Consider the following 15061-nt stretch of genomic DNA (forward strand, 5'->3'; position numbering starts at 1 on the left):
AGCGTGTATGTGCCACGCACTAACCTTAGCTTGGAGTCTGTACTGTTTTCTTCACCGTGTCTTTTTTAAGTTCCTTCTTAGCAAAGTACTGTTCCTTTGTTACAGCATATCTAAAAAGAGTTGTGTATATTTTACAATACATTGCTTGCTTCAGTTATCTTTTTATAAGCTTGTTCCCTATCTCCATTTGTTTACAAATAACAGCATTCATTTATAGGTATCATTGTTGACCATTTGGCCCAAAACCTTAGTTTTGTTGAATAATATTAGTTGTGTTCACACAAAGTACAAGTCAAATGCACTTCCATATATTTTATAATAAACATACATACATACACACATATATATATATATATATATATATATATATATATATATATATATATATTATATATTATATATATATATTATATATTATATATTATATATATATATTATATATTATATATATATATTATATATATACACATTATATATATATATATATATAATATATATATATATATAATATATATATATATATATATATATATATATATATATATATATAAAAAATGTGCCAAATAAACTACATTTGAAAGGTGAAAGTATCGTTGAAGTACTTTGAAGCCAACTTAACTGGGCCGTCAATAATAACCAAATGACAGAGGAAGGGTCAGTGAAGAGGTTATGTATCATCCCAGCTTGGGAATGGGAGACAAGAGAGGAGGCTAGGAAGTACCTAGATGAATGGTCACACCGGTAATCCCTCAAAGATACCAGCAGAAGCACCAGATATGGAGATAAGGCAGAAATGGGCACAAGGACTCCCACAGGAATGAAGAGCATAGTGGAAGGATATCTAGAAGACTTTCCAAGAGGGTCTCATTTAAAGTCATATAGAAAATGAATCACATTCCATTTGTGCTACACTAGTATGTACTTCTTCCATGGGGATTATCCTAAGGCAACAATTCCAGATAATTATATTTTACCTACCTACAGTGCCAACAGCATACAAGGTACTGAACAAAAATTCTTTTTCAATGCATGAAGGGAACTTGCTATAAGAGTGTTTTTATCCCATGGTTTAAATTACTGCTAGCAACAGCCCAAGATTCAAGAGCAGAGAAAATATATAATTTGACTTTAACTTACCAGGGCCACAAAATACCGGGCAGAGGAAACTATCTAATGACTTAAACCCAGTACCACAGCATTCAGGGCACAAGGGAAAGAAGGCTATGCTAACATGAACATTCGTGCAATATTGGTTATCAACAAAGGATCGAGACAAAACAAACAATTCAGGAAATTGGGGCAATGACCAATTAAGAGGGATTCGATCAAATTTTGTTTGACGAATTCACAGCAATAGACTATCTTCTTAGAGGCATTCCAACTAATGGTATGATTGGCATGGCTAACATGGAGACATATTGCACTCACTTGTTGTGCAGTTCTTATCGAATATTGGTTTCAGGAGATGTGGGTGTCAGCCTGTCAGCTGTATTTAAAATCAGACTTTGCAGGGGATTGAATACACCTTAATCAGTCATTGCCTCGGTACCTTTAATGTTAACCCATGGTTTGCTTCGTCTCGATCCTTTGTTGATTCGTCACTGTTGCATGATTGTTCAGGTTAGCATAGCCTATCTTTCCTTGTGTCGTGTATGCTGCGGCACTGTGTTTAGCTCAGTAGATGTTTAAACAAACATATTGCAGGGTGCCACTGTAATCTTTAAGTCAAATTATATATTTTCTCTGTTCTTGAATCTTGGGCTGTTGTTATCTGTAATTTGAACCAGATAATAACAAACCATATTATTGCAATTTTGCTAAATGGTTTGAAAGGCAGTTTTGTTTGGTGCCGGTATGCTGCTGGCACAATGGGCAAGTTAAACCGAGTTATTTAAAATTGTTGCTTTAGGATAATCCCCGTGGATGAAATCTATACTAGTGTACTATAATCTATATACTATGTACTATATATATTAATCTATACTATACTAGTGGACCGGGGAGCCGGTCGGCCGAGCGGACAGCACGCTGGACTTGTGATCCTGCGGTCCCGGGTTCGATCCCGGGCGCTGGCGAGAAACAATGGGCAGTTTCTTTCACCCTATGCCCCTGTTAACTAGCAGTAAATAGGTTCCTGGGTGTTAGCCAGCTGTCACGGGCTGCTTCCTGGGGGTGGAGGCCTGGTCGAGGACCGGGCCGCGGGGACACTAAAGCCCCGAAATCATCTCAAGATAACCTCAAGATAACCATGAATGGTAGGTGGGTTTTCTATGTGAATTTAAATGGGACTTGAATTGAAAAATGTTCTTGATTCCTTTGACTAAGTTGGTTATTACTGTATGTCTCCTTGTCCCCATTTCACCGTATCTCCTTATCTGGTGTTTCTTCTGGTGTCTTTGTGGAATTACCAAACGTTACCATTAATCTAGTGCCCTCCCCCCCCGCACGCCCGCCCCCGCCTTATATTTACCTTTCGTTCCCATGCTGGGATGATATATAACCTGTTCATTCCTGTGTCATTTTGTTACTGATGGTGGCCCAGTTAAGTGGGGTTGAAACAGTATTATCAATAGATTCACATATTCAAATGTGGTTTATTCGGCATTATTGTGATCGCGTTGAGTCATCATTTTGTGCTATATTATATTATAAATATATTATATATTATATATAATATATTACATATAATATATATAAATATTTATTATATATATATATATATATAATATATATATATATATATATATATATATATATATATATATATATATATATATATATATTATTTAATATAATATAACAAAATAAAATATAAAATGTGTGCGTGAGACAATGACTAACTGCAAAGGAGTTACCTGCCTCATTTTACTTAAGTACTGTCATACATCTTCAGAAGACTTCTGGAGATGTATTGATTAATATAATAGAAATTTGATGTCTCGCTTTCCTTCATGGTCAGACATTGTCACATTATTCATCATGTGTTGATTTCTTTGTAATTTACACACACACACACACACACACTAGATAGATAGATATATATACATACATATATATATATATATATATATATATATATATATATATATATATATATATATATATATATATATATATATATATATATATATATATATATATATATATATAAAATAATAAAATATTGTCTATCCCATTTTCTTGTGTGATTACAACTGTTGCCTGCTTTATACCCAGCTATTAAATCATTATTAACTTATTTCCAAGTTGACTTCTATTTGATTAAATCTTTGTGTAGGCCTACATTTTTTGTACTACCTTATTTTGCTTCCAGTATTAGCTTGTATGCAGTGATTAAAACCAACCAACCCAACCCCTTATCCCCTTTCATTTGATCATAATTTGACAAGTTCAGTCGTGGAGCGTTTGCCAGCATCTTTGTGTGAAACTGTCGTCTCAAAAGAACCAGCGGTTTTCTATGTAAAAATCTCCAACTGTGCCAGTTCATGAATATATTGACCCTTGCCTTGGACAATGCAACATTATTATTAGATTATCATTGATTTGATTCAAAACTATTAATTCTATTCAGACCTTTATATACAGTTTTTTTGTTTTTCAAAAGAAAGAGTGAAATGCCTTCCAGTTCAAGTATTTTTGTTTGTTTCTTGGTTTATTTAATCTGGAGAAAGGTTATTTATAGTAAAAATGAATATATAATCAAATTTGATTATTGTTTGTTCATTTTTCTTTAATTGATGAAGAATAGAATGTAATTTTTCTAAAACTGCTGCTCCACAACTGAATGCGTTTAGCCCAACTTAGTAGTGTAGCCTTGCTTGTAGACTGAGTTAGCCATGTATTGTAGATGGGAAGTAGCGGCAGCAACTACGGCAACTCCCAATTGGCCAAACAACTGCTGAATCCTTCGCGCGGCACGGCCCCCATGTTTCAAGTACGTTTTTTTTTTATTTTTTTTATTTTTTTTTATTTTTTTTTTGTTTGAGTATGTGTAGTAATAAATAAGGTAATCACATTAGATTTAATTTATTTGCACACTTCCAAAATATAATTGTTCTATTAAGTACAGAATTTAAATTAATTTGAACTTTTACTGTGAGAACTTTAGCTTTACCTAGAATGTATAACTTGCATTTACAAATCACTAACTAGGGGTTCTTCATCATGGAGACTTCACATGCTATATTGAGCTGCCTGTATTATATTTTTTTTTTTTAACCCAAGAGACGAATATTGAGCTCATAATGTGTGTACTGCAATTATTTGCTTTAATACTAAGTAGAATGTAGATTTATCGGTGTTGGCTTTAACGGACCTCCCGTTTCTTGAGATTGTTAACCAAGTGACACTGTACAGGTGTTGTTAACCAAGCGACACTGTACAGGTGTTGTTAACCAAGCGACACTGTACAGGTGTTGTTAACCAAGCGACACTGTACAGGTGTTGTTAACCAAGCGACACTGTACAGGTGTTGTTAACCAAGCAACACTGTACAGGTGTAACAGTCTGCCATCCCAGTGGCCTAATTTACAGACTTTACTCACCCGTCTTCTAACTTTCTTTTCATTCCCCAAGATAAGTTTTTTTTAGTAGCAATGCAATGAAAAGATATTTTGATGAGATTTTTAAATATTTAGAAAAAACAAGATAAAACATCTTTAGCATCTTTATCATTATTTTGTATATACTCAGGATTAGAATTTTGCAGTAATATGTGCTATCATCTTGTTGCCCGAGACCTCATTGCGATCCGGTAAATAATCTCGACCCAGTAATGACTTCTAACCCTGACTTGGAAGAACAAGGTCTTGCTTTATAATCTTTGAATAATCCCTCAGGTTCACATTATTACTTGCTAGTATAACTTCCCGTGTTAATTTTCTAACCTCCGCTTAATAGTTTTGTACACTATTAACTTCGAGGTCCTGCCTTTGTATTCAATAATTGATGGATGTAAACCAGTGTGTATTCATTTCTCTGGCTTTGCCATCTTTCTCTTTTTTTTTTTCCTCGGAATGATGTGTTTCTTCACATTATTAATAATTTAATGAATAATTTTGTGTTTCTTCTGTTTATTTCTACTCGCTGGTTATTTTTATATTTTTGAGTTCATTAATCCTCCTTCAGACATTTTTAAATATATGCAAATTTAGTACATTCTTTCCTCATTTTCTTTTCAATTTTTATGTAGTAGTTTTTCTCTTTGTTACCAGCCTCTTGGTTTTCTACTTGGTTTTACCTGTCGATGATTCTGAAGATCAATAACCCAGTGGCTCGGTCCCTGACCAGGCCTCCTGGTTGGTGGTCTGGTTATTAGTCGCCTGGGGTCAGATTCATGAAGCAGTTACGCAAACACTTACGAGCCTGCACATCTTTTCTCAATTTTTGGCGGCTTTGTTTACAGTTATTAAACAGTTAATGAGCTTGGAAGCACCAGGAGGCTGTTTATAACAATAACAACAGTTGATTGGGAAGTTCTCATGCTTGTAAACTGTTTAATAAATGTAACCAAAGCCGTCAAAGATTGAGGAAAGATGTACACGTTCATAAGTAACGCCCTAATCACGCATCACGCCCTAACTGCTTCGTGAATCTGGCCCCTGGTTGCCATCCTCTTGGTTACCTTTTTAGTTACTATCCTCTTGGTTGTGTTGGTTACCATCGTCTTGGTTGCCCTCAAGGTTACCATCCTCTTGGCACTCAGGTTCTCCTTATATTATGCATAGAACCTTTTGTTTATGGTTTGGCTTTTTTTTTTTTTTTTTTTTTTTTTTTTTTTTTTTTTTTGCATTTGGTAATCGTCATATTTGAACTTTTAATTCCCCTGATACTTTGCATTCATTATCTGCTGCCAAATCCCTGTGTTGCATACAGCCTGTTCCCTACTCGTCAAAGCCAACGTGACCATGAACATTGACAAGCTTATATACTCGTGTCACAGTCCGTTTAGGTTGTGGGTGATAGAACAGTGTCGGGTATTCGGGTATATAGAACCTATTTACCCAAAATAATATTCTGATCAAGGCTTTGTGATAAGCATTATTTACGGTCTTGGTGATCTCTTGTGTTTTGTGATGAATTCCTAACTGTTCTAAGTTGAATTCAAAATAAAAAATGATTGTAATATTCCCTTAAGCCGATCTTTAAATGCCTAATTGCACATTCTTTCTAACAGTTAAAATCATTCGTTGAGTTTTATCATTTTCAAGAAATAATAAACAGTACAGTATATATTTAGGTATTCCCAATAGGAATACCTCATGGCTTTGTAATTATTATTATTTTTTCTGTTGGGTTTTTGTTCAGTATCTGGAATGCCTATTCATATTGATTTGAAACTGAAAATAGTTTAGTTTTAGGAAATATAATGTGGAATTATTGAAAGTGTGCAGTGTAGCCCCCAATGTACGATATTTTGTATTTTGGTTTCTTGTTTGTGTGTGTCTTGAAGCTGTCTGCACTAATGTATGATTATAAAACTAAAGTTCCTTTAATTTCTTTGCAGTGTAGTCATTTTTTTTTTTTTTTTTGTAGGGGGGATGGGGTAACCTTGAGGTGCTTCCGGGGCTTAGCGTCCCTGCGGCCCGGTCGTCGACCAGGCCTCCTCCTTCCTTTATGTTGTTTAATGTATAGTATATTTTGGAGGGACAGGAACAAGGGACACATTACTTGATTAGCTTCAATCAAAATTTATCTAGTTAGTCGCTGTTTAGTTTTTGGTCTGATTCCCTGCCTTCTGGTTGCAACAACTTGTTGTTGTTGTTGTTGCTGCATCTGTACTTACGAGCAAGAGGGCCCTCTTCTGTGGTCCCTAATTCTTATGTTACATTCTGGCACTTGTGCATGTAGTCATTTAGCTTCATTTACTCCTACCAGTATTTTTTATTTTTTTTAACCGAAGCTTTCAATACACCACCCACTTACGTTCCCGGGTTCAATATACTTTCGACATCAATTAACATTCTTCTTGACCCCTTCAAGCACATAACCTCTTACTTCACAATCATCTTACGTGAATCAACAAAATGGTAAATTCTTCTGTATAAATATGTATCATTCTGCGTTAAAAGAAACTGTATTTGGTACATTGGCTTCATAAAATTGTACGTTCTTCAGTTATGGCCCCATAATATGGGTTTATATGGGAAAATCTTTGGAACAGAGTAAAAGAATCGAACCACTGTCCTGGGTCACCCTGAGATGCATGATGTACTATAATGCATTCATAGGCATTGTACATCACATTATTGTGATTACAGTTTACATCTTGCTCTATCATTGTTACATTGACCTTCCTTACGTAGCCACATGTGCAGTACAGTATGTTAACAACTCGGTGTCGCTCAACCCTGGCATGCACTTGCTCTACATTGATAGCAAACCAGTCATTCACAACCAGTCGTGATGACACTAATGTACAGATCCAAATTTTGCCAGATATACAGAATATCTATCTGCAATGTCTCCTTACTGTGATGTTGATCAGTTATTGATCCTCACTCGGTTTGATAAAATGAGAAAATAGATGAAACAAAGTTTTGTTAAAAATTTTCTCAAGTTGTGTGTATCTGTAAAAGAAATGCAGGTTGACCTTTTTTTTTTAGGTGTTCTTTTAGGAAAATACAAAATTTTCTCTGTTTAGTGAAGACTGGTTTGCACATTATGATGGTGGGGGAGATGGTGCTTTGTCTAGTTTGGGGCATTAACTTAGTAAGCCAATGAAGTGAATGCCTCAAGACATGAGCTAACCTTTTTATGGTTAGCTGTGTGTTGTGGAGTCTTCCACTTGAACCTTGTCATTCCCCGCCATTTTCTAGTGCTGTCTCGGCTTTGCGGATGCTGTCTATAAATATAAATGTATATTTACTCTAAGTAAGTATACTTTATACAACTAGGTCACCTAGTTGGTGGTCTGGTCAGCCATGCTATGCATTGCAGCTGCTCCCAGCCTGAAATTATGAGTTGACATATGACGTACAATTCTGGTTTATCAGGTATATTTTGAAGGTATTTTGTCAAGGTCTCTTTTAAAAATCAAACCTGAAACCAGGAGGCCTCGTCAGAGACCGGGCCATGGGGACATTGATCCTCGAGATCTCCAACAGGTAGTCAACACTGCGAGAGGTCGTCCAATTTGATGTTGATCTCTCTCGGCATGCCTATTGTACAGATAGGCAAGTGCTTTCCGAGCCCCTCGAGACCGAGACTGAATGAGTAACTTGTTGTCTTCGGATAAGTGGTTCATCATCCTGAAAAGCTTGGGGGAGGGGGGGGGGATTGGCAATTCTGTTGCAGAAATTTGATGGTGTTTTATTTGTACTCGGCATTATGAGAAGTACTGATCTGCTTTATCTTGAAGATTATAATTGATGTAGCATTGTTATTTAGATAGAAAAGGTGGTGGTGGATGATGATAGTGTTGGGTTGCCTGAAGTGGAGTTTAATGGTGATGAGATAACCTCAGCAGACTGCCTTTCACTATGTACTCTTATGTACTCTAATGTACCTAATGCCATGGTAGAATTTAATATTCTGAGCCATCCATGTGTGTGTATGAACACTGTGGTGCTGTGTGCACTACTTGAGCACCACACTGGGCAAACTAGTTCCATTTTTATGGCACATTCTTATTCAGACTGCCTGCCCCACTAGTTATCCAAATTTTTTTTTTTATCTGAACAAACCCAAATCGGATAGCGGGCATTTTTAAAAAAAAGGGCGTTCATAAAGCATGTGGCTGACTACCTCTTCTTTTTAATGAGGCTATTTTGCTCATCCTGCCATACCTTTTGGTCTCGATGTTGTGGCATTTGTGTTTGCAGATTTGGAGCCAGTCCTCCTAGTATTTTCCAAGTGTCAATTATTATGTATCTCTCCTGCCTGCACTCTAGGGCAAAACAGATTTAAAATTTGTAACCAATCCCAATAATTTACATGTTTTATAGAGTGGATTTTAGCAGTAAAAGCTCTGCATGATCTACTGCTCTGCAGTTTCTCCAGCTTTGAATGAGGCTGTTAGTGTGCAACAATATTTTGGTCTAGAGAGCACTAGTGTTGTAAAAAGTGTCGTCATTGGTGTAGGATCGCTTATTTGAAAGGTTCTTGTTATCCAACCTGTCATTTATCTTGCAGTTGTAATAGCTACTTTGTTGTGTCCTTGAAAAGTACAGATGTCTGACATGATTATTCTGGATCTCTTACGTTGCAATTTCTTCCAATAGTGTAGTTATCCTCATGGCCTATTTTGCCTTTAATATATATTTTTGCAGTTTGCATTTACCTCTTTAATTTCTGTATTCCTCTTGTGTTTCCTGGTTGATGTAAGCTTTATTCTTTCACACCTTCACCTGCAAACTAGTGGTAGCTGCCTTAGCTTAGCAACAAAAATATATTTTCAGCAAATGCTTTATTTTAGATGGAATACAACACTGTATGTGCTTGTGTGTGTGGCATTTGTAAACTAGATGCTTGTTGAAATCACTGCATAATCTTATTGTGCGAGTGCTGAAAAAGTCGTACAGGATGTTTAAATTTGCGTTTAATTGTGTTTGCTAGTTTGAGCAGCCACTGGCTATACATTCATTGTATATGGCTCTCGACTATTTTGCTTTTTAGATGCTTGCAGTTTGTGGGTGTAGAGGTTCTTGATTATTGGGATCTGTTTGATGATGGATGATGATGATGAGTGGTGGTGATTAATACACTTTGTGCATGCTTTAATATCTTATAATTTACAAGGATGCTTTCCACGTTACTGTATAGTTCTTTTATAAGTTATATTCCTTTTATGTTTTTTTAGTTCAATAACTAATAAATCAAGTTTATGGAAAGTTAACTCTGGGTGTATATTGAGTTATGTTTTGTGGAATATATTTAGTATTGTTAAGTCTCTGTGGTATAGCTTTTTATAGTTTGGTTTAGCAAATTGAAATTGAAAATCTGGTATTTGAAATACGAATACTATACAACTGCTACATACAACTATTGCCTTCCATGTATCTAAAAGCGATTCTAAAGTAGGAAAGCATAGCATGCGCTCCTCGCACAGTGTCCTTTATGTGGTACTAGTGTGACAATTTTTTTATCCAGATTCATTCCTAGGTCTCTCTTAGAATTCTTTAAAGCTTTTTCACATAATTTGTAGCGTGGCCTATTTTCTCCTATTCCACATTCCATAACATGGTATTTATTAACATTAAAATCCATTTGCCAAGTGGTGTCTTTATCCAGGTCTTCTTGAAGAGCATGACAATTGCCTTAAGTTTCTTATCTTCCCTCGTGTCTTGGTATCGTAAGCAAACATGTTCATGTAATTCTGTATTCCTTCTGCTAGATTGTTTATATAGACAATGAACATAACTGGTGCTAGTATTGAATCCTGTGATACTCCACTGGTAACACCTTACCAGTCTGATACATTACCTCTGATTACTGCCCTTTTTCATCCATATCAGAAATCTGTTAGTCAGTCCTCCAGCATGTTCCAGTTTCCTGAACAATCTCTCTTGTGAGACTGTCAAAAGCCCTTTTTAGTTCCTGATAAATGCAATCAACCCAACCACAGGACCTTCCTATTTGAAAACCATACTGTTTGTTATGTTATTTCTCTACAGGTGTTCTACACACTTGGGTAAAATTGTTTTGACTACTATGCTTGTCAACGATACAGGTCTATAATTAATAGGATCTTCTCTGCTACTGTTTTTGTATATTGGAATTAAGAAAGCCTTTTTCCATATGTCTGCTAAGATTCCTGTACATAAAGAGGCCGGAAAAAATTAATTGAAGTCGAATTCTCAGCGCAGATGGGCATTCTCTCAAAACCCAAGGTGAAATGCCATCTGGACTAACTGCTTAGTTTTTACCTAGCTCTTTTAGCAACTTTCCACTTCGTTTTCAAACATCTCTATGTACTCTGTTATTATCTGAAATTTGTATTGTCTGGTTCTTGGGAAACTTCATTTTAAACAAACATTGGAACTTTTGTTTAGTGTTTCACACATTTCCTTCTCATTCTGTGTGAATCTGTTTCCCCATTTTCAACCTCTTGAGTCTCATCCCGTACCTGCAATTTACTTTTAATGAATTTATAGAATAGGCCTGGATCTGTTTTAAATTTGTCTGCTATCCTTTTATCAAACTTTCTTTCTGCCTCTCTTCTCACTGCTGTGTAGTTATTTGCTTATTTGTGTTACTGGTATGTTTGAGGGTTTGATCTCTTCCTATACCGAGTCTTTTTTTTTTCTCTTGTTCTCTGGCCCTTTTACAGTTTTTGTTGAACCAATCCTGTTTCTTAGTTTTGCATCTCTGTACTGGTATAAATTTCCTTACTCCATTAACACATATCTTACAGAATTTGTCATACATCTTGCTTACTTCCTTAACAATATAGCTTTCCAATCAAGTTTATTCAAACTTGTTAAGTTCTCCATAGTGTTGAAATCTCTAGAAATCAAGTTTTTTCCACTATTTCTTATCTCCAATCTCCTCTAAATTACAGTATAATGCATTGTATATTTGATCTCCAAAAGGACATGGTTCTCTTGCCCAATAGTGGAAGGTACTGAATGTCAAATATCTCCTCTTCTTTCCTGGTAAATACCAAAGCCAGCAGTGATGGAGCATCACCCTGTCTTATTATTGTGGGCAGTTTTACATGTTCATACATGTTGATACATGAAAGACTCAAAGATGTTTACGAATTGTCTAGTACAAAAATCCTCTGTCTTTGCTTCCTAGTCTTCCCAGTCTATCGATTTTAAATTCAAGTCATCAAATATCAACAATAGTGATTTATATGCTTTTACAATCATTTCTCTCAATCATTATAAGGCCCACTCTTTTGTCATTGAGCTTCTTTCAAGTCCATGTATTGCTTGCTGGTGGACTGCATGCAGTAATGATTATCAGCTTATCGTCATGACTGCAGATCTTCATCCCCATTATGCTAGCTGGTCGACGGTTGTCAAGTACTTGTAATATTAATTCTCTTGCCTTTTGTTGTTCCTTCACCAGGACAGCAACACCTCTACCTTTTCAATTTTTTATGTCGCATCTCCTAATAGCATAGCCCTCAGGAATACTACTTTGTGTATACTTTTACCTTCATGTTTCATCTCTGCTAGTGCGACAATATCATCTTAAGCTGTATTATATCATTAAACTCCGTGTATTTTTTTTTTTGTTACCCTATCCTTGTTGTTATACACAATATTTAGGAACATGTTCTCTTCTTCTTTGCTCTTCACTCATCTTTCCTCTAACAATTTTGTGGATTGTTTACATGTACCATCTCATCGGCTTCCCGATCTCTATCACCTTGTAGAGAAAAATCTTTTTCTTTCTTTATTTCTATTCTCAATTAAACGCTTTGCCTCAGCGCGGTTTAATTTTATCTTCTCTCTGTCTGCCTTTGAAAGGTTTTGTCTTAAAGATCATTGTTACCATCAAATGACACAGCTATTTAAAAGTACTTCATTGAAGTATGCATGTTTAAAAACAGTTAACAAATAAATTGGGGAAAATTGCATATAGTGATTGGAGCACAGGAGGAAATGGGAGGTAGTGATTGGGGTACTGGAGGAAATGGGAGATAGTGATTGGAGGACTGGAGGAAATGGGAGATAGTGATTGGAGAACTGTAGGACATGGGAGATAGTAATGATAGTAATGTAGGGGGGTTAAAGGAGTGTAGAAGGTGAGAAAGTGCAGCAGACCAAGTGGTCCAGAAGACAAAAAAGATAATCACGGTAATATAAGTATTCAGATACAAACATTTTTACCTGCAGTGTATTGATTGTATATAACCAATGAGCCAATACAATAACAGTATATTACAGTTTGGATAAGAGTATTTTATTGTTGAAGGCAAACGGAAAGTTGAAAGTGTCCTCTTCAGTTGTATTAGTAAAAGATGCTAAATTGTTGTAACAGTCTAACCAGCTAGCCTGTGCATGCTATAGCTATTCCATTCATTTTATTTTTATTTTTTTTAAGTAAAGGGTGACTTTAGGACGTCTCTTCAGTGCATTGCTATCTAGCATATTTATAATAACATAAATTTCCAGGTATGCTCTTGGTATATGTGAGGGGTTAACTGCTTAAATTTTCTGATCTTAATTATAGCCATCTTTGCTACTAAATGTTCAGGAAAAGGCAATCTTTTTGTAGCTCCTGTTTGTATATGTATATAAAAATTGTTTGCTTAAAGAATACCCAAATACAGCTCTTGAGTACAAGATTAAGCAAAGGTAATGTGTGTGTCGAGAAGTGATTGTTTCGTCCCATTCCAACGATAATTACCTTAATTTTTAACAAATTCTGATTTATATTTTTTCAAATGCAGTTCTAGTTATTCATTATTCTTTGCACTTAGGTGAACTTTTTCAGTTGCCAGAATATAAATACTAGGTTATCGGTTTGGTAAATATTTCCTGTTAGAAATCTGGTATTTTTTCCCCATATCTTCTGTAAAATTTATGCGAGTACTGTAGTGTATGGTAGGTCAGCTCGTCTTCTTGCATTGTCACAGTGGACAGAAAGTGATGGGCTAGATTGCTTGAACCTAACTTAACCTAACCAATGGACCCACACATAGAAAGCATGAGCCGCTCTGATTTATAGTAAAATATATTTTGACCGTTGATGGATTTTGACATCAGAATACAATGAGGACAGATGAAGGGAGGGATGGTAAGTACAACATACATGAACTTGGGCCATTTGCTCTTGCAGGAAGTAATTTAATGAATTCTATGAGAAATATTAACCACATAACCCTTGACAGGGTTACCAGGGTGGAAATATGTACCCACCTACGCAGAAACCTGGAACCGCCCCAAGTCCTGGCCCCCCTGGCCCGAATGCACCCTCAGGCTATACGGGTCCTCGACGACATCCAGATTTTGAAAAGTCACAGCCAGCAGGTATAATAGATACTGATTTTGTAGTAGTGATTTTTCTAGGCTTAATTTTTTTCCAATGTGAGTTATGTGAGTTCATATGTGAGTTATTTGTAGTTATAAGGATGATTGCAATCAAATATAATCTTCAGTTTGAGTTTTATCCATTCAAGTAATATAAAAATTTATACATGTGATTAATGTATAAATGAGTATGTGTATACTTAGATGTAAAAGACAAATTTGTCTAAGAAATCAACCCTCCCAATGCCTTAGGATGGCGTCCAAATAACCAATATGGAGGCTACGCGGGGCAGAGCCAGCCAGGTCCCCCACAACAACCGTGGAGTCGACCCAATGACTCTGCACCTCCTGGACCCCCGTCCGCACAATGGAGTCAACCTCGGTTTCCAGGTTCACAACCTCAGTACCCAGGAGCGGTGAGTGTTCCTCCTGCCACTTTCTTCACTGTAACTTTTTATTGCAGTAGACGATTAAATTTAGAGGAAAGGGAATAGCCTATTATGCTCATCCATCAAATACAGCATTCAAATATAGATAGATTGTTTCAGGATCAAAAATGATTTCAGTAAATCTGTACCCATAATCTGTACCCACACACAAATTTGGCAGATTCTGGAATCCATTCAGAAAAGCCAAATGAACTTAGCTCATCATGTGGAGTTTTTACAGTTCACATGTCCGATGCCTGTATGTGAACAATAGTGAGTGAGTTTATCTAGGCATCCATGGCTCTTCTTCACAGAGCTCTAGATTAATGCCATATAATATAAATATTTCCTTGACATTATACTCTATTATTAAAGAAATGAAAGTCAGTTTGTCTGCACAATCTATAACAATATGGTTTATGAATATGACAGTTTAGTTCAATAGTTGGATTATATCACTGAGCATAAACTCCTGTAAAGGATCTGAAACAGAGTGCTGGATCCACAAAACCACTATAAGGTAGATTTAAGGAGGAATTTGTTTTCTTTTGTTGTAAGAATGATGATCCTCAAACCAATCGCAAATTTCATAGATAATGAGCACTCTTAAAATTGACTAGTGTACAGTTGGGTGTTGGCAGACACTTTTGAGGATACGAAGCTCTTATCTCTTACACTGCTGAATCAAGGAATAATAATTGTATTCTT

The 15061-nt window shown here is 35.9% G+C and overlaps 1 protein-coding gene across 28 annotated transcripts in view; it reads left to right on the forward strand.

Moving 5' to 3' along the window:
• Positions 1-15061, forward strand: part of osa (trithorax group protein osa) — a 427150-nt gene that overhangs the window by 394645 nt on the left and 17444 nt on the right. For 12 of the 28 annotated variants that reach the window (XM_069313016.1, XM_069313018.1, XM_069313021.1 and 9 more), the window contains 3 exons: positions 3848-3934; positions 13787-13925; positions 14178-14341. In XM_069313016.1, coding sequence (XP_069169117.1) covers positions 3848-3934; positions 13787-13925; positions 14178-14341 — 390 coding nt within the window. The remainder of the gene's footprint in view (positions 1-3847; positions 3935-13786; positions 13926-14177; positions 14342-15061) is intronic. The other 16 variants (XM_069313020.1, XM_069313024.1, XM_069313026.1 and 13 more) reach the window with 3 other exon arrangements.

This window comes from Procambarus clarkii, chromosome 74, assembly GCF_040958095.1.
Source record: "Procambarus clarkii isolate CNS0578487 chromosome 74, FALCON_Pclarkii_2.0, whole genome shotgun sequence".
Lineage (NCBI taxonomy): Eukaryota > Metazoa > Arthropoda > Malacostraca > Decapoda > Cambaridae > Procambarus > Procambarus clarkii.